The sequence below is a fragment of the Strigops habroptila genome, chromosome 10 (assembly GCF_004027225.2).
Source record: "Strigops habroptila isolate Jane chromosome 10, bStrHab1.2.pri, whole genome shotgun sequence".
Taxonomy (NCBI): Eukaryota; Metazoa; Chordata; class Aves; order Psittaciformes; family Psittacidae; genus Strigops; species Strigops habroptila.
Genome location: NC_046359.1, coordinates 14,375,904 through 14,400,409, shown reverse-complemented (window position 1 = coordinate 14,400,409; position 24,506 = coordinate 14,375,904). Strand labels below are relative to the sequence as shown.

Sequence of the window (24,506 nt, the reverse complement as noted above, 5' to 3'; positions counted from 1 at the left end):
ATCCAACAAAAATTGTAAGTCTAAGGACTTCACTGGGCCTTTAAGGAAGAAATCCACAACACAAAAACAAATCAATCAATCAATACCTTTGTTGTACTTTTACAGTTCCCTTTATGTGCATATCTCTGAGAGCTTTGAAGACAAGTAAGAAAAAAAACTTTTGAACAAAACTATACTTGACAAGAGGCAGCTTTAAGCTAGACATGTGCAACCAGGACTGAAAGAAAAAACATGAAAACCTACTTGTACCAAAAGTCTTCTTGAGTAAAATCAACAGATTCATTATTACAGATACCATGTGCAGTTTTTCTACAGGAACAAAAAGGTGTCACTGGCCCTATGCTTCTGCTCAATTAAGAACGTTTGAAGCTAGATGGCATTAAATGCACTAACAGCACTATTTGTTTTCTTTTGAAACTATCCACCATGAAGTTTGATTCTACCTAATCAAGACAGACATTGAACAACAACATTTTTATTCTATGTGATCTGCTCATAAGCCTGACACCAATACATATCTAGGTATTACCATACCAGGAAAGCAATTTTTCAGTCAAGCAAGTTCCTTTTCATCTTCGCGCAATGATCCATAGGACTTTAAACAATGTGATTTTCACAGCAGCATATCTCTGTGTTTGGAAGCAAAATCATCCATTAAACATGAGTCAAGTTTTACAAACAAACTCCAATTTTTTTCTTTAGATAATGCAGCACACAAAAAGCTTCTGAGATGACAGAGCTGGTTAAACAATGATAAATCCACAAAATTTCTGCTGAACTGATGTGGTGAAAATCCAATTTCTCTATCTAAACCTGTACGGGCTCTTGAGATGTGGACTTTGACACTAAATAGAAGAAGAGAAAACTTGTATTTAATTCATCTGAAAATGAAATTTTGCGGCAGTTGCAAAGACTAGTCACCTGAATTAGCAGTAAAATACCAAGTGTCACCTTGGAAAGCTTCCAACCTGAAAAATTAATCTGAGCTGAGACGAAAATTATCAAGAGATGTACTTTAAGGTACAGAAGCATTGGACCTTCTGCAAATTTCAATCTACAGAGTTCTCCAAGGAATCTGAATGAGAACCTAAAATTACGCACCTAACTCTGAACCATTAGAGAGCTGATTTTGCTCCAGCAATTTTCTCTTCTTCTATCGTGTGCAGAGCAGTATTTCTTTATTGTTGCTCTGTGTCAAGGATCACTTCAATACATGTGCTCCTCATCCGAAGCAGATGAATTCTGCTTCAGAATTCATCAAGAAGCAGAACTAGAAGTACGCTTTCCCAATGTCTTTGTATAACCTCAGCTTATCAATAAGGTTTCCCATTGACTCATGGGTTGCTGGGTGACTGCACTTGTTTTTGCCAACTCTCGGAGAGTTATAGAGTTATACCTGTAAAAAGTGAACTATAACAACTCATCATCCTGCCCAGAAGCTCTTACATACACAAGAACTTTAAACTGAGATGGACCCTTATTCACTGCAATGCTGCCACACACTGGCCCCACTTACAGGAGGCTTGCAGAAAAACCAGGGAATTAGATGACACTTCACAATTTTTTGGTAAGCGTGATAAATGAGATTATTTTTTCTTTTAATACCTGCAATAGGAGGACTGAGGCAGCACCTTAGTCTGGACAGTATGGTAGCTGGGTGTTTTTTAGATAAAAATCATTCCAACAGAAATAACGAGTTCACAGTCACTTGAAGATGCTGCTGGCATCTTTAACAACGATACCAAGCTGAATTTTCATTGGCATGTATTGGAAATCTTCTGGTCCTATATAACACACCATTCAGACAGCCAAACTGGCCGTCTGTTTCAACCGATCATTCATGTGGTGTTGCAGTCACTCTTCTGTCAGCTGCTGCTGCAGAGTGGTTGTGGCAGTTGCTGCTCCAGCTGCTACCTGAAACAGGAGCATTAGACTGAAAACAAAGGCACAATCAAATAGCTATCTGCAGCAGCAGTTGATCACATCCAAACACTTTCCCAGACTTTCTGATGCGTCAAGAGATCCCCATTCTCCTGCTACATCTGTCTGGAGTGCACAAAAACTAGAGCTTGCCCACAGCAGCTGCAATTATTCTCCTAAGAATAACATCCATTGTACTTCACTGACTGAAGAGGTCTGTCCCTGGATATTGTTGTTAGCCATTTCTCTTTATTATATACAAATTACTTCAGTATCATACACTGATTGGGACAGCTGGTCATTTTTTCCCTAAAGAGAAATAAATCTCGCCATATGCATCCCCAGAGGAATTCACACATATGTGGCCTGGACTTCACAGGCTGCTACATCCCACTAGATGCTGTTCAGGCAAGCAGGGGGAACTAGGTGCTCAGCAAGGAAAACCAGATTTCTTATTGCACTGCACACACTGGTACTCAAGCAGGTGGTAACTCCTCTTTCTGTTGTGACTTCTTCCTTCTATAAAGCTGCTTCTATAAATTCTAAAATTGCTGTAAAATATTTCAGGTTGGTAGCAGTGGCTCTGTCCTCCAAATTGGAAGACTTGCTCTCTCCTTTCCCTGCTGTGCTTCCAACACGTCCTGTTCTTCCCAAGGAAGGCCAGTGCCTGTGGCGCAGTAGCAGACTTCACAGAAGCCCTTTTTCCTCCCTATAACAGAGGTCCCCACTGACCCTGACAGGATCAGAATCGCTATGAACTGCTAAGCCACAGAACAAACGACTCAACTCAGGCACAGGCAACTCAATCAAGAAGTCCTACACCACAATTTCAAACTCTGGCAGCTCTTGTTCAATGACTTTTGTTCGCACGTTTGCAGGAAGCAAATTCACTTCATGTGCTGAAGCACAGACATGGTATGTCATGCCAGGCTTTCAATACACAGTTTCTTCCCACAAGCGAGTTAAAAAAGAAACAAAGCCACTTGCCCAAGGAGTCTACCCTTCAATCCTAGGCAGAGAACAAAGGAATAAAATTAATCCTAGGTAGACAAAATGGAGAGGAACACACCTATCTATCAACAAAAAGAAAGCTGAGCCTCCTAATCAGTCGGATCACAAAGGAAGCGGCAGACCTCTTCCTTCACCTGTGACTTGTCTTAGCCTCTCACAAAAGCCCGCAGCCACCTCTTTTGAGAAGGCCTCCTCAAAACACAAACCCAGCTGTGGGACCAGCTGAAAATGAGACAATCCGATTATCAAAGCTCAGGGTGGGTTACGACATTTGACACAAAATCTAGTATCCCCTCAAAAAGCCTCCTGTGGCAGAGGAAGCTGGCTATGCAGCTTATCGCTCTGAGGGCAGAAGGGCCAGAGAATTTCCAGGGCAAAGTCCTCCCCAAGTGCCAGGGAACATCCTCTCTGGCTCTGTTCATCTGCCGCTAGCTCACTGGTACAGGTTTTGTGAAGGTGTAGCACACCAAATGAAATGGATCAGTGGATCATTAAACAAGAGAACTACGATTTAAAAAACAGGGCACCATACTATCATAATTATCCCTAGCTATAGTAGCAGCAATGGTATTGGCTATACTTTAAGAACCCCATAATTGTGTTTTGGTTCGTCTCATGCAGCATAGACAGACATGTTTCCTACTGCAGAAGAGAGTTTTAAGCATTCTCCATTAAACTTTAAAAATAATAAAATCAGAGCAGCATGAAAGGGCCCTAAGTCAAGGCAGTAAGGAATACTCAAAGTGACCTGTGCATCATCCTTGTGTCATGGAAGATGATTTATCACTGACTGAAATTAAGTTAACATGAACAGGCCTCAGGGGGGAAGTGGAGCTGTCAGAAGCCTTGAAGGCTTCCATGCTCAGAGCTTACAACTGAGACAGACGTGAACAACAGAGAGAGCAGTGCATCACTTCTTCATGTGGTGTATTTCAATTCCCGCAGACCTGCAAAACTAAAACAACTGTACTAGTGAGTTGACTGAAAGCTCTTTCTTCTTCACTCCTATTACTTGATGAAGCCCTAGCTGTGGTGGTCACACAAGTTACCTGTTTTGTCTGTACATCTGCCAGCTCAAAACACTCATTTTATCATGCGTATCTGTAAGAGGGAAACAAGGGGGGGGGGGGGGGGGGAGAGGAGGGAAATCACTCTTCTCTCACTTGTATTTTACTTACATTCCTTCCTTTTTAATATTCTCCTTTCCCTGGACTCTTGATATTCCACAGCAATACTATGTGGACTGATAGCATACTGTGATTGTGAGAGGGAGAAGTATTTTTGAGAAGAGGAAAAAGAAGAAAGATTGCCATACAAAGCAGGGAACAGTACAGAGAAAGGAGCCCAGAAGCTTTATCCTCTCAAACAGCACAGGAGCAAGAATCTTACACAGATCATACACAAACACACATGCTTACACCACCATCAGTGAAATATAACTGCACCTGGGAAGGCAAGTGGCTATCAGGTAGCAACAACTGATGGCAGACGGGGGAAAGTATGGTCTGAAGGGCAGAAAGCCTCTCTGCCAAGGGATCACCACAGGCTGACATCTTCCATGGCAGAGGCATGATGATGAAGCATATGAAAAATCACCCACCAAGTGAAAGATCCACAAGTAAATGAAGATGCATGAGAAGGTGAAAGCAATGGTGACTTGCTGAAAACAACTTCATGTACAGCCAGTCCAAGGCCCAGCTAAACCCCTCCCGCCAACAGCAAATGAGGTCAGTAGTAGTTTCACAGCAATACAATGTGCTTAGAGGTCTATTAAACCATCAAAGTCTTCATGCTCCAACTCACAACACAGTGTAGGAGTCTCTACTGAAAACATACAGGAGGATCTTACTATAAGAAAAAAAATTTAAATTATTTTGCCTCTAACTTACACACTGACGTCACTTTGTACTTGTCATTAAGCACTAACAAAGGTTGTGAAATCAGGAAAAAGTGCAGACAACAAAAAAAAAAAGCTTCAAACAACCCCAAAAAGAAGTAAACCCAGAAGTAAAGACTATAAGAGCATCTGGCATTAAAACTACAATTCAGTTCTCTGCTGTCCCATGCACAGGCCCAGCAAAGCATCAGGAACGTTAGCAGCCTGTGTGCTGTAGTATATACTTCATGATACTATAAAGCCATTTCATCCCTCTGCTCTTCGTGTTTGTGCTACCCTCCTGTTCCCAGAGGATATTTTTGATACGTGTGCATTTTCACAGAAATAGCCAAAGAAAACCTCAAACCACATATTAAATAAAGACTTTCCTGGACAGACTGAATGTTATATAGCAAAAAATAGGTATATTTTTCAAAGCATAGGGTTCGATTTCTTTTGCTTCTTCTAAAAACAATTAAGATGTTGTTGAAAATCTCATGTGAATAAACATGGCTGCATTCAGAGTTCAGTAATTTTACATAGCTTGCTAATCACTAATTTGCCTGGAAATATCATCTGGACAATATACTTCGAAGAACATCAACGCAATGTGTACAAAGCAGTCTGTCCTAATGACAGCCCATTCTCAATGCCACTTTTCCTCAGTTAATATGTTAGACTACATATAAGTCTTCTTTTCCATCTTTTCCCAAGTAAACCAATATCTCAAAAAAAAAAAAAAAAAAAAAAAAACCAAACAAAAACAAAACCCAAAAAAACCCACGAAAAACAAAAAAAATCCCAACCAAAAAACCCACAACCAAACAACACAAAAAACCACCCACACCTCAGATGAAGTTGCTGAATGCTTTGAGTATATTCTAACTAATAAGGTTTTCAATCCCTTGAGCATTTGTATTTCACTTTGAATTAATCTGTCAGATGAGCTCCAGGCATCACTAAAGCAGAGCAAAGTGATTGCATAAAACTTCAAGTTCACTTCTGTGCACGAGTGGCCATGATAGTACTATAACAACTAATACATGGAATAATTTCCCTATCTTCCAAAGATTCCACATATCCACTGCAGAACAAATTCATGCTAATTAAAAATTGCTCTATGAGAAGGGTGGAAGAAGAGGTGGAGTATTAAAATATTTTGAAAGATATTTAATTGAATTTCTTTCTTTCAACCAGCATTCAGTGCCCAAACAATAGTCCAGATGGAACTGTGCAATTTATTTTAAAGATGACATGCTGTACAGTTGCATATATCTGTAGATATGGATAAAACCAAAATGCTAAATGAAACCAAATATGAACATAAGTATAAGAGACATCCCAGTTTTCATTGTGAAAAGAAACCAAAAAAGGAAACAAGTACTGAAGAGAGTAAGTCAGATAATTAAAACGGTCTTATTTTATCAATAGAAGATTCAAGTTACACTAGTTAAAAACACATATTTCTGAAATAGTGTCCTCTTGAGTAGAGTATGGAAATTATATATTTTGTTACGTTTTGCTATCTCCAGGAGAAAGTGCTTCCCACTGAAACACTCCGTCCTATTTTCCTCTGATTTCAGTATGTCATTTTTAGTTAAAACACTAACATATGTCATGGTGCACACAATATCAGCTGTTCCCACCTTTTAAACACATCCCCACACAACCCCACACAAAATTAACTAAGCACTGCAATTTCCTCCTTTTATAATAATGATTACACCCTTTAGTTTACTAAGGGCAATTAGGCCTGTCTGGATGAGCAAAACTACCACATTCTGTGGTCTCAACCTTGATGAGAATCCCTGTCAAAATACAAGCTAACATATTTGCTAGCACATTAACTGCCCAGGTTTTAACCTCAGCTTCCAAAAGCCCACAAGAAAGAGCTCAGGGTAACATATACTAACATTTCTCAATTCTTCAGACTCAAAGCATGCTATTGTTACTAACAAAGGCTTTTTGTTTTCAAAAGTCCACCATATACAGAAGATAAACAAGACAAAACAAAGAATCTTCCTGAAAATAACAATGTTTGACAAGAAAAATAAGCTTAGAAACAATGCTTAGCCCAATATTACACTGACATGCACTTTGGCTTCTGCACACTTCTATCTGGGCAATTATTCTTCATTTAAGACGTTCTCTGATATTCCCTGAAGTTTGCTTTAATAAGTTGCTATTTAGTAGCATTTAGACCAAGGAAAACAAAATAATTTGTATTTTATAGTGAGCTGCAAGCCGCTCAATACAATTAATTTTAGCACAGATTGTCTTAAGAGATGCTTCAGACCAGCCCTGTGTTATTCCAGTGCTGAATGCAATTCATGCACTCAACAAATAATTATGCAAAAGCACATTATAGCAGTACTTCACTGACTAGGACAATGCAGTTAGAATACATAGTATCTTGCAACCCAATAGCCAAGAGATTGTAATTTAGAGCACATCTATACTGAACGACTTTCTGCATAAGCACTAATCTTTAATATATGTGCATGAGTAATAGCTTTATTTCTCACACAGGTAGCCTGAACTTTAGAAGACTTTATTGTTCATAAAATAAAATGTACATTTCCAGAAAAACCTATTCTGTATTAAATATCCCAAGACTTTTTAATTTAAAACTAATATGCTCAACTGACTTCACCAAGTGTCTTAACTTGTTACCTAATATGCAGTTGCCTTTCACAAGACATACTGATTTAGGACAACCAATACAAGTTACAAAAATGGAAACTCCAGCTAAATACGAGACCAAAAAAAATTCCTTGGAGATAGGCAAAACTCAGACAGATGGGACCCTGAGCAACCTGATCTCACTTGAAAATTGAGCAGGAGTTTGACACGATGACCTCCTAAATCTTTCTATAATTGTATGACAATGTAGGGGATGCCCATAGGCATACAGGAAGTATATCCACACCATATGTTTCACTATCTGCTACTGCTTTCTCATCTTACAGAAAAAGAGAACACAACATGACTGGATGCAAATGTAAGATCGCTGTACCTGAGGTATGATGGACTATACAGCTTTAAAGGAAAGAACACCCACCACTTTGTCCAGTGACATTGAACAACCTAACTTTCACTGTTAAATAGCTGCAACTATTGCTAGAGCATTTTCTTCCCCTGGCTATACAGCCTGCCCAGAAAGCACAAAGTGGCAGAGAACCCATTCTGGAAACATGTCTGCTTACCATCATGCAAGCATGGATCTGGGATGCCTTCAGCTACCTAAAGTAGCAAAACAACTACAGGTTAGGCAGAGAAGTGACTGAGAGCAGTCCTGCAGAGAAGGACTTGAGGCTGTTGGTCAATGACAAACTGAACATGAGCCAGCTTCAACACACAATCGCAGCCCAGAAAGCCAACCATGTCCTGGGCTGCATCAAAAGCAGCGTGACCAGCAGGTCGAAGGAGGTGATCCTGCCACTCTACTCTGCTCTCGTAAGACGTCACTTGGAGCATTGTGTACAGTTCTGGTGTACTCAACATAAGAAGGACATGGAGCTGTTGGAGTAAGTCCAGAGGAGAGCCACGAGGATGATAAGGGGGCTAGAGCACCTCCTGTATGAAGATAGGCTGAGAAAATTAGGGCTGTTCAGCCTAGAGAAGAGAAAGCTGACTGGAGACCTCCTAGCAGCCTTCCAGTATTTGAAAGGGGCTTACAGGGATGCTGGGGAGGGACTCTTCATTAGGGACTGTAGTGACAGGACAAAGGGTAATTGGTTAAAACTTTAACAGGGGAAGTTTAGATTAGATATAAGGAAGAAGTTCTTTACAGTGAGGGTGGTGAGGCGCTGGAATGGGCTGCCCAAGGAAGTAGTGAATGCTCCATCCCTGGCAGTGTCCAAGGCCAGGTTGGACAGAGCCTTGGGCGACAGGGTCTAGTGTGAGGCGTCTTTGACCATGGCAGGGGGGTTGGAACTAGATGATCTTAAGGTCCTTTCCAACCCTAACCATTCCATGATTCTATGACTGAGGGAAGAGATTTGAGAACCAAAGGGAAGGAAGAGGCTGTATGATAAAGTGGTTGAGTCATACAGCTGGACTGGAGATTTCAGTCTGTGCTCCCAAGACAGCTCGTGCACTTTTCAGTAGAGCAGCAGCTACAGCATATACCAACACTTGGGCAGATTTTGAATGGGATGTATCAGACCAAGAAGCCACATCATGTAGAGAAAACACCTAAAAGATGTTTTTAATTCAGAGTGAGCCATCATCTTCTGCAGACAGGAAAGCTGCTGAATAGACAGTGAGTGGTACCTTGCTTCTTTGAAAGGCTCTATCAGCGACATTGTGACACATTCCTATCAGCTCACTTTGCTTTTAAGTTGTAAGGAAATAAAAAATAAAAAAAAATAAAAAAAATTAAAAAAAAAAAATAATCACTCGAGACAGTTGCCAACTCCCTCAATAGCTATGATGACCACCATGTCAGTCTCTCATCTCAGCTGAGTGCTATAACCACTAATCCTCCCCAGTTTCACTCTTCAAGAGTCAGGGCTCCTATTACCTGCTAGCCTTTTGCCAGATTTCTGCTTTTGCATTACTAGGTACATTAAGATACTGGATACACAGCTTAAGAACTGTGATGGAACATGCTTCCCGCCAGAACACTGAAATCCTTGGCAGGTAAGAGCTTGCTCTGAGATGGTAGGTTCAGATCCAGTCAGGCTGCAGAGAACCTGATTGCAGAGCTTCCGTGTTCTGAACCAAGGACTCTAGCTTCCAAATGACCGTGCCACAGGTGGACATCTGCATCATTACCATTAGTTCTGGCCAGAAAAGGCTTTACGGTTTGACAAGAGCACCTAACTATAACCTGATATAGAAGATTTAAACTGTTCCCAAAGGCTGTCACAGATGACTGCCTGAGTGGGCTTAGTTGCACAACCCAAACCAGCATTTATCTGTCTCCACTTCCAATAGGAGAACTCCAGGTATGGTAAAGAGAGCAGAAGCACCTGATCATTGTCCCTGGTGACACAAAGTTGATCAACAAACAAAGCTAAACCAGAAAAGTTTCGTTCAGTGCATCTTTTAAAAATGAACAGAAAGGAAAGAAATTAATTCTAAATTTTCATTAAAGTTTTGAACCCACTTTCAATAATCCTGTTTTCCCTCTAGCGATTGTTTTGTTCATGGTGCTAGGCGAGTGAAGAACTCTAAGTTCCTCCTGAACCAGTACTAATTTAACTCATCTTTAAATCATTTCCCAAAGAGTTAAGGGCAACTCAAATGTTTCATCAGCAACATGAGAGGGGAAAAAAATCTGAATATTCTTTCAAAAATAAATCCAAAACAGAGAGAAAACTCAAATCAAAGCCTGAGTTCTGACAGACTGCTGGAGAACTTTTATTCCTCAATCTCGGAAACTCAGGTATAAGATACTATTAAAACAAACTAAATTCAATAAAATATTTCTCATAACCTAATTTAAAATTTTAAACAAACCTGAAAAGAGAGGAATGTGTCCTTTACAAAATGTTCTGCTGACCAAAAAAAAAAAAAAAAAAATCTGTATAAATTAGCACACATGAGCAGCAATTTCTCATGAATGTTAATATAACCAAACTAAATCCAATAAACATGAAGGGAGGAAAAAGAAAACCCGCAAGAAACATAGTTATTGCTTATCTGGAAGAAATGCAAGTTAGGATAAACAGGAATTTTATTTTGTCCTGGTGACACAGCACTTTCAAAGTTCCATCACCAACATCCAATTGACTGCCAGTACAGTTTAGGCTCTGAGCACTTGTGTTGCTTTTGTAAATAAGGATGAGGTTATTTCCAAAAGGTCACCAAGAGTAGCTACTTTTCCATTTAAAAGAACCATACACTGTGCATTTAAGCATAGGGATGCAGTTTTTATGCTATATCCTTCCCCTGCTACCTCGAGCCCATTGTCTGAGCCTAACACCCGTCAGACTTTATTATGATTGGAAGTCCACTGAAGCAAAAAGCATCTCCAATATTTATTTGGATGACACTTAGTACTGACTTCCAGGCTATGAGAAACATGTTGTAATTACTGCAATTAACAAGCTGGGGGAAAAAAAAAAAAAAAAAATCCACCAGTTAAAAAGAAGTAGTTCAAACTGACGATAGGTATTAGCAGTTGATGGATACATATACTTTCTGTAAGTGGCTCTTTACCATAAAAAAATATGAAGTGCAAGACCTGCAAATAATTACAATGTCTTTCTTCCTGAGGAAGTATATTAATATTAGAACTTCAACGCCTCTTCTTGGAAAATTTTAAAGTGTCTGAATCCAGCTAGTTACCTGGCACAATTATGAAGAACACAACTGAAAGCAAATTCAACAGTACTTTGGGAAGATACAAGCCTCTACATCACTGACAAGATGCTGAAATTTGAATACCTCTTTATTGTCCCTGGAAGATCCAGACTGAATGGAATTTGATAGGACAATGCTAAAGTGTCATCCACAGCCTTGCTTATTTCTTGTAGTTCTCTCAAAGAAACACAGCCAAGTAGAGCAGTCAGTTCACAGTCCTGTGACTGAATAAGCCTATCTTGTTCTTCAATTTCTCTTCTTAGCTGTTGATCTTTTGCTTCCAATATGGCCAGTCTTGCTCGGAGGTCTTCAATTTCTTTCTGCCGAGAACGAAAACTGCAGTTTACAATGAATGCTGTTAAAGAAATCCCTCCGCCCTCAGCAAAATACAGTACAAGTCTCAAAAGGAGCATGAATTAAGGTTCTCCAATTTAGCACATTAAATGAGAAGACATTCTTTTGTTGATGCACAAAAACTCTTATGTCTATCATATTTAGAAACTCTAGTGGTCCCAGTCTGAACACCCCACCTCCATTTCAACACCAAATTTCAGGTTCTTCTTCCAACATCATCAGCCACCTTTTACCTTTAAAATACAGAGCTATTTCTGAAGTTGAAAACTTGCTAAAATAGAACAAAATCTCAGTTTGACCATGACAAGAGAATCTTGCTACAGACTGACAGATAACGTGATCAACCATATATCTGTTCTCCTGCAGAGCATCTCTGCAATGGTTTCTCTAGGCTTCCAATCCAACATCAGGACACAAATGGTGAATCACTGACTCTCTAGCAAGTCATTTTGATTAGAAGTATTTAAATTAAAAGCACAAAATCCCTCCCTTGACTTAAAATGACCAGAGCTTCAACTTCAGTTGTGGTTGTCTTGCCAGAAGTTCAAATCCCATGCATTATGGTACTGAAGTTACTGCAAAAGCACATTATAACTTTTCCTTGGAAAGACACCAGATAACTTGCACCCAAGGAAGAAGCACTTATTTAATATCTAGCCCTTGGCTCATTTGTCCCAGTTGAAAAGTGAGGGAGAAAAAAAAAAAAAAAAAAAAGCCTCAAACAAACAAAAAAAAACCCACCAAAAATCAACCTACTTGCTACTAAAGTAGTTTAATAGCATTTTAGTACCATACTGGAGAGTTTAATACCACACTTCCTACAGTCTCTGTGAAACTTTGCAAGCCACTTAAACTACTAACCCCCACACAGAGCCACAGACTGAATGTTCACCATCTTCCACAGAACAGCAAGAGGGGTCTCCAAAATGCTATCTATAGACTCTCAACAGAAATCAAAGCTGACTATATTCAGTACAGCTAAAAAGAAAAACTAACAAAAAAAAAAAAAAGGAAAAAAAAAATCAAAACAACCTCAAAACAAAACCTTTTACAGGTAAATAACAAGGCTTTACAAAATTGACCTTAGAAATGACCATATAGCTTTTTATGGCAATTCACTTCTTCATTCTCTAGCTGTAAAATGGCAATAAGAATATCTCATCACCCAAAGCAATGTGATGGAGATAAAATTAAGTGGTTTTGAATCATTCTGATGCCATGCTGATTAATGCTGTAAAAAAAGCCCATTCACAAATTAATAAATCTGAATCTAAAAGAGGGTTTGAGTGACATACAGTAAAATGGGGCCAAATATCGAGTAATGAAGATAAAAATGGTATTCTGAATATCTGAACAAGCAATTTCCATCTTCAACAATGTATGCAGAAGGAATTCAGAAAAAAAGGCATGTTCATATAATTAAAGACTCTCATAAAGCATACGTACTATGCACAGATAGCAGACTTTAGCATTTCTTTGCTTTCTGAGTGCTTTGCTTTCAAACCTTAATATTTTCAGTATATTTTAAGTGAAATTTAGTTCTCTAATGGTCATTTTGTCAACAAACATACTTTCAGGTTTGCTGCATTGCAAAAAGCTCCCTGAGTATCACTTAAAATTACAAGAAACAATCCCAGCATTTTAAGAGGTTGACTGGCTCCAAAATTTCAACTTATATTAGTACTGGCACACTAAATTCATCAATTACCTTCCTCCTTTTCGGTTTTAGATTTAGCGACAAGAGAACAGAGTGGCCCATGTTTCAACCCACAGGCATTTGTCAAGGACAGAAAGGTCAGCAGGCCAAAAACATCATTTTTGTTTCTTTCAGTCTCAAATTAGGCTTTTAATGTGCACAAAGGACAATTCTGTCTCTGTGTTACCAGTTTGGGAATACTGCCAAAATCTTCATAGGCCCTACTTAATACAAAGACCTTCATACTCTGTAAAAACGTAGTAATTGCAATCACTGCAGTAAGCAGCCTACACGGGAACAGAAAGGAAGATAAACAGAATTTGGTTTTACAAACACACTTTCAGTACTGAAATGTTTTTACAACATAAATAGATATCAGAAGCACACAATCTGCATTCACAGAGAGAAAGCTGTTTTGCTCAGGAGTAGTTCACAGGCATTCTTGGGAGAATGGAAATTTTAATCAGCAAACTGGAATTCTTCTGCCTTCTTTTCCAGAAATGCCAAGAAGTCTTTAATGGGCTCTTGGTCAGCCTCCAGGGACAGATAAAAAGGACTTAGAAGCCAGAGCATGGAGCAGCAGCTGATATTTGGCTCACTAAACGTAAGCTGGAGTTGTACTTTGTGGATTTGAGTTTAGACTGAGGTTTCTATAACATGACAGCTAATCAGTACTGATTGTAAACCTCCAGCTTCACTTATGGGCTGGTGTTCTCCATGAAGCACAGATTCCAGTAGAAACATCAATATGTAAATTTTAGATACTGTCACATGCTCTTTAATCCCTGAAGACAAAATGCAGAACCAACAGGCGAGAGAGTAGAAGGAAAAGGAAAGGAAAGTAAGGCTGAGTGGGGGGTGAAAAAAAACCAAAACAATACAAAAAAACCCCAACAATGATGTTTTCAGATCGTATGAAATTTTGGGCAGGAGCAATCCTTAAGGGATGCTTGGGAGCCACCAAATGTCACAGGTCAGCCTTCTTCTCCAGAACCTCAAATTCATAGTAATTTTGATCAAATGTTCATAAATAGCATGCCTGTGCAACGATGGGACTAATTTGTCTCTAGTATAACTACATAGGAATAAAGATTGACCTGGAGCAAGTATAAAGACATTGCCTGGCGTGGAGTCTTAACTACAGCTGTTTTCAGCTAAATATCTTGACATAGCTGGCTAGATGTCTAGATTCTTAAAAAATACCTTTCTGGACACTGATAATGTTGAGCTATGCTATGTCTCCTCTTATATGTTGATGAAACAAATTGAACAGTACAAAGGTGAAGACTAGGATAGAAAAGACATTTCTTCATCTAAGTAAGATTTTGCAATGGCCAATAGATACTTCACTCTAGTTCTTTCTGGTTTTCATATACATATTTGTGTGTATACAAATAAACAGATGATTATACATTAAGATCCACCAAAGGAAGAGAAGTATCAAAAATAATGAGATTTCAAGACAAGACCACAGGAAAAAAAATGTAAAACTAGACCTACTAGCTCTCTAAAATGTCACATTGACAAGTGTGATTGCCAATGTTTAAAAAGAGGTGAAGCAAAGACTTGCACTAACCAGTAAATTGGGATTTTTTGAAGGACAGTGAAAGGAGCTAAATTTTGCAGAAAAGACTTACAGATTTAAAATTGGACACAGGCCATCTTAAAAGCATTCCATTTGCCAAACTACCGCATTGTGACATCACATGTCAGTGTAAAGTTATTGTTGGCAAATGCTAACACAGCTCCATGATGATTCCTTCATCCTTATGAAATGCATCAATCATCTTTCAGGAACAAAAGCTGGTAAATCATGTATTTACAGTCAATTCTAACCACAATCAGATGAAAACTTTTTGTCTTTGAATAAAAACTTCTGGAGATGAGTGAAATATTAAAACGGCAAATTAGAACATAAAGAGCACACTTTAAAAGATAATGAGGAAAGTTAAAGCATGCACACAAGCCACTGAGCCTTGCAGTTCTGTTTCTCCATAATGAGATTAACACAGCTCCTGTGGCTGCCATCTCCAATCATCACTTAGATTATCAACTGGACTAAAGCCAAGGCTCTAATTGCTGCACAGAAGCAAAGTCACTATTACAATAAATGTACTGAATTCTGTGTGACAGCTTACAAGCTTTTCCCCACACACCACTGGTTCTTACAGAGAACTTAGCAGTCCTGTTACCTGTAACCATTTCTTTTCTTGAAAAAGTTGGTTTCGTTTTGTGGCTGAAACCTGCATCCTCTCCTGATAAGTGGATCTCAAAAGTTTATGTTCATTTTCATGCAAAAGTTGTGTTTCTTCATTTCTAACCCTTTGGAAAAATGAAAAAAGCTAAAAATTAGCATTATTGCCGAGTATCAATGTCTCAAAGACTATATAGATCAGAATGTTACATGTTACCTTCAGAGCCATAACACTCCATCACCAGAATGATTACATCTTAAATGGATATAGTTAGAGAACAAGAGATTTTTCCTTGGCATATCTTCCTTTATTATCTCAAACATTTACACTGTTTTTACAACACGCTGAAGAAGGAAAAATGAAAACTTGTATGGCTTCAGGCTTCCCCCAGCTTTTTCATATTTCAGAAATTTATCCATCATTGCCTTGAAAGAGACAAAACTAAGGCATGTAATTTCTATCAATACAGAGAAAAATCTCTCTTAGACAGAAGTTTAAAAACTTGCCAAAGCCATTTTTGCAGCTTCTGACAGCTTTTGGAGACTACATTAGAGATCATCTGGAGTGTTTGCTTCTCCATGCCAAATTTCACTTTTCTCCTGCACAGCGAGTTCCTTCAAAATTGCAGTCAGTGGGATTCCTCACAGTGGCCAGTACAACCCTCAGTTGTAAATCTTTGCATGATTGGACCCCAAGGTAATCAGTACATTACATTAAGTGTCAAGTCGGTAATCAGCCTCTCAAAATGCACCTGCAAACAATGCAAACCTTTCATCTTGCATGTTCCTGCATAATGGCATGTGCGCTTGCAAAGCCAATTGTATTTCTGTGTCCATCTCTATAGATGGAAGTGCATTAATATATAAAGGGTACAGATGCATTTCAAGATCTTGTTAAAAAAAAAAAAAAAAAAAAAAAAAAACCTCCCAAAAAAACAACACACCAAAAAAATCCCACTATGTCTCAAGGAATGTTTTTGAAGCACGATTTCACTGTAATCATGCAAAGCAAATACATCCATGCCACACACAAAACATGCATCACAAGTCTGGTTTAAGCACAATTAATCACACAATTATGATCTCAGTGCACAGCTGTTTAACAAGTGTGTAGAACACGAGGTTCCCGTCTCTTCTGCGAGACCATCAGAAGACACACATGCTTTACTCCCTTTCTATGGGCTGAAGAATGTACTGAAAAGGCAAAATAAAACCCTGGCACTAAAATAAATGGCATTAATATTTAAACAAATTAGACATAATGACAGTGTAACTTTATTTCTGTAATAACAAAACAGCTCAAAGGGACACCTGCATTGTGAGGTGCTGGGCCATCACTGTATGTGTGCCTTACAATCATTACAGGTTGCTGTGGCTCCAACCAGCCACACTTCCCAGCAGTTCTGAAGCCACCTTTTTTTAGCAAAAGCTGCATCTTCCTGAGAGCTGTATGCAATAGAGATTTCCGAGTAGCTGGTCAAAATTTAAGAAACATTCCACAATAAACATAGGTTATTCTCAGAACCTCCTTGGAAATCCCATGTACATCTGCCTACTTGGTACTGAGGAAACAGGAACAAGATCTCTCTGATCTCATTTAACCTGGGTGATTGCACAAACCCAGGTTTAGCTTAGGTATTGTTCCCAAGCTAAACACAACCAAACCTGGCTCCTACCACCTGCCCCCAATATCCTGCGTCAACACTGACTACATTCACCTGAAAACTAATAATTTAATCAAGTAAAACAAAACCAGGGCATTAATTTCAGTCTCATGTATTGCTCAAATAATCTGCCATACCCAATTTTATTTAAAAAGTTCTTCATTTGCAAAAAGATGAGACTGGCTTAACTACTGTGAAACTGCAATGATTTGGTTGTATGGGGCTAGCCTCATCCTCATTCTAATTCTCCAGTGAAAAAAGAAATCCTGGGTATATCGGTTTTGTTCAGATTCAGAATCAAAATAAAAACTGAAGCCTACAAATTCTCCATGAAGAATCGGTCATGTTTTCAACCTTGTACTATCTAAAAATACTGTTGGAACAAAGATTTTAAACACCTGTATTGATGACAAAGGGCAGGCTTGCTGCATCAACAAGAGAGTCAGACCACAAACAAAGCAGTGTGAAAGGCTTCAAGAATCAAGCAAGAAAAAGAAAGGGTGTCACAACAACAGTCAAACTCAAGCTCAAAGAAAGGAGCGTGCACAGGACACAAAAGCGAAGAGGATATTCATCTGACCCTGAAGAATGGCACTGCTCTCAGACCTGTGCAAACAGAAGAGTTACAGATATAATCAAAGAACAGCACTAGTTTCACAAATGTATGTATTATTTATCCTGTATATTATTATATAAAAAATATTATATATACATAAGAAAAAAATAAGCAGACTATGTATTTCGAGGATGCTTTAGTGACTCAATTTTACGACAACAAAGATAACATCACCACTAAAGCCAAAATCATTACAAAGCAAACACATCTTCATGACAAAATACAAGATGTTGCACCCTAAATCATTAAGGAATCGCAAAATAGCTTCCTAGGGCCTCAGAAGGTAGAAGCAAACAACTCTGAAGGCATGCAGTTTGTTTTAAACCTGTCTTATTCCTAAATACAACAGAGACTAAAAATACCCTTAAAAGTCTCAAATTTAGCAATGAAATCCTATTATCTGTACAGGTTTTATCTAATTTTCAAGTCTATCAAAAACTACACCCATAATGTATTGACTAGCACACTGAAGCCTTTATATGTACAAGCTGACAGAAAACAAGATTTTTTTCTTTCTTTTGTGCTATTGCATTTGAGAATAGCTCCCAATATCTATGAAGAATCCTCTTGCTTCTAACAATAGTAACCAGTAACATAGCTGAAGACCGACCTAGAAACAGAGACAACTTTTCTTCCTAAGCTAACTACCTCCCTTGGGTCATCCAATGCATCTCGCATTCCCTCAGTCTTTGAAGCTGTTATCCCTTCAAGAGAAGGTTGAGAATTTATTTTTGTGACTTTGTACAGTGCTGAGCACATTACTGCCACCTAACAAGTGATGCATAAAAGGAAGCTCCCAAAGATCTATTCATATTAAAAAAAAAAAAAAAAAAAACCCAAACTGTTTTTACTTTATATTTAAATATCCTTTCATTGCTTGAAAAGGAGCATCAGAATTAACTCCACAGGGAACCATTGCTCAAGCTGCCTTGCTATGTATGCTCAAGTTGCCATGTTAAGGATTCAATCCCATTCCCATTCAACATCAGTGAGAAAAGTTCCATTTAATTCACCAGTTCGACATGATCAATGTTTTCCAGGGCAATTCTAAAAGAACTGGAGAAAGAAAAAAATAAAAAAGGAGGGCGAGGGGGGAATTTTCATAAACAAGTCCCATATTGATGTTAGAATGTCCTTAAAATTCTTTATTAGAATTATTCATGAATTCTATTCTGTACTTAGAGAAAACAGAAGCATCATTCTACATAATAAGGAATCAACAAACTTACCGATCATCAGCAGCCCAGCGCAATGCTGCTTGAACCTGGGTAACAAACCGATCCAAAAAACTGCTAACTGAAGGATGCCTTGAAGGAAGCTGAAATTTTAAAGAACTTTTCTCTTTCTCCAGTTCTTCCAGTTTCCGTCTAAATTTATCGGCTAGAAATAAACAAACGAACAAAAAAAAAAAAAAAAAAAAAAAAACCCAAAACAACAAAAGAAAAAAAAAACACAGAAAAGAAAAAAAAAACCACCACAAAAATTTACTCATCAGTGACAAAAAGGTTCCATTTCACCTGAAGAAGAAATAAAGGTCAATCAACAAAAAGTAAAATCCACCTTACAGACAGTTGTTCTCCTTTTGATAAAATATATCAGTGTTTTACTCAAGGATGAATTACTAAGACTACAATGGAGAACATCAGACAAGCAGGATGCTAAGCTACTTTCTTCTATGGAAAGGACAAACTGCAGCCTTCTCAGCACTTTCACAGAGTTTTAATTTGGTAAGGCTTCAAAGAATTGGCTCAAAGTTATAATCTGTGCTCTTTTCCTGGAGTAACAGCTCTGGATTCAATTCTAAGAAAACTACTCGTAACTGTTCCAGTTTTAAAACAGTCTTAGAAGGCAGTTACACATTTAAAGTCTGACCTTTTAATAAACTGCATTGTTATTAGGTCAAGAACTGAAGAATCACATATGATATCTCAGCAATATATTTCAGCAGAAAATGCACATGAAATTATAGCATTTAAACAATTATACCATGCCAGGCTCTCCTGAATTATGCTTATTTTATCATCCAACAAAAAGATTTACTTTTAACTTTAAATAAACAATGGTCCTTAAGAGATTACTTTGACTCTACCATAACTATAAATTTCTTAGAGTAAACAGTTCTCTATGTAAGTCAGTTCTTTGTTTTCTTTCCCTGTGTAGAAATCAAAGGAACACAGTTTCAATTACAAATTATCATTTCTGGTACATATATCCTCTATAGTGCCAGTATATTAGCAAAAATCACATCCGTGACAGATAAGAAGCCTGGCTGGTCCAAGCCAGAACACCTTTGATGATACATTAGTCAAATCAGAGAAAGTTGAGCTAGCCTGCAAATGGAAAACCTTTACAGTTCAGTACCTCCCCCACGACCTCACTGCCTATTTTGCACAATTAGCATTCCTTCCTTCCTAACATTTCAATACAGCATGTTACTATCAGAATAACATCCATCTGTGCATGCTTTTTACCACTTATTTTCTTTATCCTCAAAGGGGTTTTAAGAAGAGGGGTTGTTTACATTTGCTAGTTTAGTGAAATGACCCATTTTTACAATAATCTATTGTTCATACTGATCTCTTTTCTGCTTCTGTGCTGATGGGGTGGAATAAAGACACAGAGCGTACTAATGAGACTAGATCTTCTCCCTGGGGCAGCAGACTGTTCCAGGGTAGTTAAACTCCTGTTGTTGTTACTATTAGGGTGCAAAATGCTGCCAGAGGGCTCCAGCTGAAATGATCACCACCCAAGGTACTGCAGGACCCAGGCCTTGCCCCAGCAGCCACACATACACGTGTGCATTCTCTTCCCGCGAAAGAAAAACACGTTTTCAGCAGTGAAGTTGAACTACATCTGTGGCGCGTTTTTCAGGGACCACAGTTGTCCAATCCCTACCACAACAAGGAAACTGGAATTTGGGCCCAGATGAGGCTCCCTAGCCCACACTTTGACCAGAACAACATATCAGCATTTATAATTTGCATAGAATTTCAAAGACAGCCACCAAAAATCTCACTGTTAAAAACAGAAAAGTGTGAGTTGGATTGCGACCAATGACCGTTGAACGCCAAAACATATAGAAACTCTTCCTTTTACTCAAACTATCCACCAACAGGCTTTGTGTGTTAAGCAAGCAGGAGTCAAGAGAGTAGGCAACTCTCTACAGCCATTTAACAACATTTTCACTGTTCTCCAACGTATTTATGCTTACACTGTGTTTGTGCATCCAGTTGTTTCATCATTCTATTCTACCCATTCTGGCCCTAGAAACAGGCTATTTTGGGAAGGAAAACAGATGAGGGGATCCACCTGCCAATTCATTCTCTCTCTCATTAATTCTTGGCTATGTCCTGCTTTATACATTCCCATCTACACAGTAGTCAATTAGTTTCTACTAACAGATGTTTCTAAATAATTTGTTCCACTGGCATTTTATAAGTACTACTGCTGGCCATATCCACTTGTTACCTCTCAGCACTAAATGACCTTTTTTATCCTTTCAGCATTGCAGTTAGAGGTTATTTCTCAAGAGACTCCAGCACCATCGAGCTGAACACTGCAGCACGCGGCTTTTAGTCTCCTCTCCTGGAAAGTTTGACCTAGCTGATGTCTTCAGCAACTGGAGAGATCAAGGCTCCTCAGTGCCAGCTGCAGAGAGCCATGCAAATAAGGCTCATCTCAGTCCAGCTTTCAGCATTGCAGCTGAAGAGAGATCTGGGTCAAGCAGAAGTAATGGCAGTGATCAGAAGCCCAGCAAACAGAATGTAAAAAACATGGCAATAAGCAAGGTTCCTTGACCCGCTGGAGATAAAGACTGAAGGAAGTAACTTTCAGTACTATTACATAGCAGGAAGCTGCAAAGAAATCGGTAATAGTGTTTTTCGCCTCTCCTCAGAACTTGGGTCCTCAGTAACAAACCTGAGTTGCCATAAAGGAGATGAGGAAAAAACATTGCATGTAGTAAAGCACTAAAACTAACTGCTTGGGATAAACAGGAAATCACCACCATTGTTGGTTTTCAGGTCAAACAAATATCTCTCAGGAATAGCTCTGGCACAGTTTGTAAGGTTGAGCAAGCAAGATCAAATGTGTTCTCCTGAAATCCCTTCCCACCCTATTTTCTAGGGCGTTTCAGCCAAAAAGTAGGCACAGAAGGCCTTTACTATTCATAAACCATCAGACTCAAGGACATCACTTTCTTCTACCTCCATTTTAGACTTCTAAGCATGTGATTCCAACACAGAAAAGACCTTCACAGAATGCCAGAGCTCACTGATGGACTGAGACACTGAAAGAAACCACACACACTCAGATACCTCCATCACACACAAAGGCTTAATGCTTTATTGCTCTGTCTCACACTTCACCTCAACACACAGCTAACATGAAAAAAAGCAACCCCCCATTTGAAGTTCTTACATGAAGGAACTTAGTGTATTTAGTAATGAAGGCACTTACTATATTCAGCACATACTGGTTTACAGACAAGTATCTGGAATAAGGCTTAATTCTCTTAAACGGCCTTTTATTTCACTATATTCTGTTGCCAGCTGCCTTCCATCAGTCCTGCAGATACCCTAGACAAAGCTTCTGCTTCAGAGAATCATATAATGGTTTGGGTTGGAAGGGACCATAAAGCTTGTCTAGTTCCAGCCCCCTGCCATGGGCAGAGACACCTTCCACTAGACCAAGTTGCTCCAAGCCCCGTCCAACCTGACCTTGAATGCTTTCAGGAATGGGGCAGCCACAGCTTCTCTGGGCACCCTGTGCCAGCGTCTCACCACCCTCATAGCAAAGAATTTCTTCCTAATATCTAACCTAAACTATCCTCTATCAGTTTAAAGATAGAGGATTCTATCTTTAATTCCACCTTTGTCCTGTCACTACATTTCCCTTGTAAAAAGTCCCTCTCTATTTCAGTGTAAACAGTAAAAGTTAACCCTTAAATTATCCCCCATCCCAATCCATTACTGCCTTGTGCACCTCAAACAGTGCATTCAAACTAATGTCAACCCAGTGTACAGGCCTGGAAGATGCTGACTGACTGCTGGTTTCAATTAAACAGCAGTCAGAGAACTGCACTGTCACCAAAGAACATGTTTTGTAATAACTGTGAGCAAAGGAAGCAATTTACATAATTTTTAATTGACCATATGAGAACATCTGGCTACCTCTCTACTTTTTACATATTCTGATACATATTTTTCCCTGTAAGACAAGGTTCACTTTATCAGAACTATTTATCATCATTTAAAAAAAATCATCACAGTAAGGGTAGAACCTCATTTGCTACATACTGCATATATTTACATTTATTTATGTCTGTTCTTTGCTGATAGGTGCAAAAATGATCAATCCTGCTATTCTACAAATTGCTGGACATTAAAAAAAGCGTTTCTTTGGCCAGTTCAACTAGAGAGTTCTCTTTTCTCATGCTATGTTTTTGGTCTCCAAAATACACTATAGCAGAAAATTTCAAAATGGAATTATGAATTATTTAAACACATACCCTACTGGTAATTTTAAACCTAAAGTCTGACCATCTTATTAGCTGTTTCCTTGTTTTTCTTTTCTTCTTCTAAATACAAAAGAAAAAACCCAAAAACATTCCTTGTTTACTTTCCCTGCACATTAATAACTTTGACATCATCATGTTCAAATTGCACCATTCATTTTCCAGGACAGAAAGACTTATATTAGCTAAAGCAATGCTAGAAAGGCTAGAAAGTGGGAAGTCTTATGTGGAGCCTGAATACGTGACTGAAATGCTGTTGGAGAATAGACTGGTAAGCAAGGTGTCTACAGCCCAATTGCTAGCATTGGCCGCCTGCAAAATTGCAGGAGAACATCCAGACCAATTAATATCCAAATGTGACATGTAAAGACATATACTGTGATAAGAACTGAAGGCATTACAAGCAACTGGAGTATACATGGATAAAGGATAAAATAATTAACCATTTAACAGTACCAAAAAGATACACAGTAGAAGATACTTAATTCCTTGCAAGTCCTAACACATGGATATGTGTAAAAGCGAGCTTCAGATTAAAACTGGATGGTTGAGCAGCTAGCCCTTACCACATACTGTCTGGTCACAGGTACAGAGCAAAGCCTTTTCTATCTCCCATTCAGCCCTGCATATGGAAACCATCGAAATAAACCCAGTGCAGAGCCAAACTGCACATCCGGGCATGGCAGGCTTTGTGGAGGTGTGGGGGCACAGGAAAAGCTGGCTGAAGCAACAGGAGCAGCAGCTGTACCACAGAGCTATGCCCACCCTACTGACTATGTGGACTAAAAAGACCGCATCTGCAGAGCAAGACAGCTCAGTACTGAGGCCCCAGCATTTGCAGTTCAGAGGGTCTTACTTCAGAGTTGGTTAAGTGGAGGCCCATGGACCAAAGGCCAGTTAGTAGTTGGAGTCCCTTGGGTAAACCTCTATAGCACATCTTCAGACTTTACCCCACCTGAAAGGAAACCAGTCCATGCACTATAAGACTGTTCTACAACGTAAAGCAAAGTAAACAGGACAATTGGGAGATTCCCTTCAAAGGCTCGCACACCTAATTTTAACTAAGACACTATTTGGGCCAGGGTCCTTGGAATACTTCCAACTGTCAGTGGAAAAAGTAGCTCCTAGAAATGCCAGTAAGCAGAGGCTAAAGCTTTCCAGACAAAGCTATAATCCACTGGGTTCCACAGCCAAAATTTGTGTTCAGTTCATAAAAGACTAGAGTACAATGGCTACCACAGAAAAGCGCAAATGAGATTACCCAGCTTCACTACCTCTTACTATTATCGATTCAAACCAAAAAGGCAACTTCACGAAATTCAGCATTCCAACTGTGCTCCTGAACTAT

General features: G+C 38.9%; 1 protein-coding gene across 8 annotated transcripts in view; it reads right to left on the bottom strand.

Moving 5' to 3' along the window:
• DISC1 (DISC1 scaffold protein) overlaps positions 1 to 24,506 on the bottom strand; it is a 199,713-nt gene that overhangs the window by 126,291 nt on the left and 48,916 nt on the right. For all 8 annotated transcript variants that reach the window (XR_003993512.1, XM_030499706.1, XM_030499701.1 and 5 more), the window contains exons 4-6: positions 18,873 to 19,023; positions 15,362 to 15,491; positions 11,204 to 11,439 (exon numbers count right to left, since the gene is read on the bottom strand). Coding sequence is in view for 7 of the 8 variants with exons in the window: in XM_030499706.1 (XP_030355566.1) it covers positions 11,204 to 11,439; positions 15,362 to 15,491; positions 18,873 to 19,023 (517 nt within the window). In the remaining variant the exon portion in view is untranslated. The remainder of the gene's footprint in view (positions 1 to 11,203; positions 11,440 to 15,361; positions 15,492 to 18,872; positions 19,024 to 24,506) is intronic.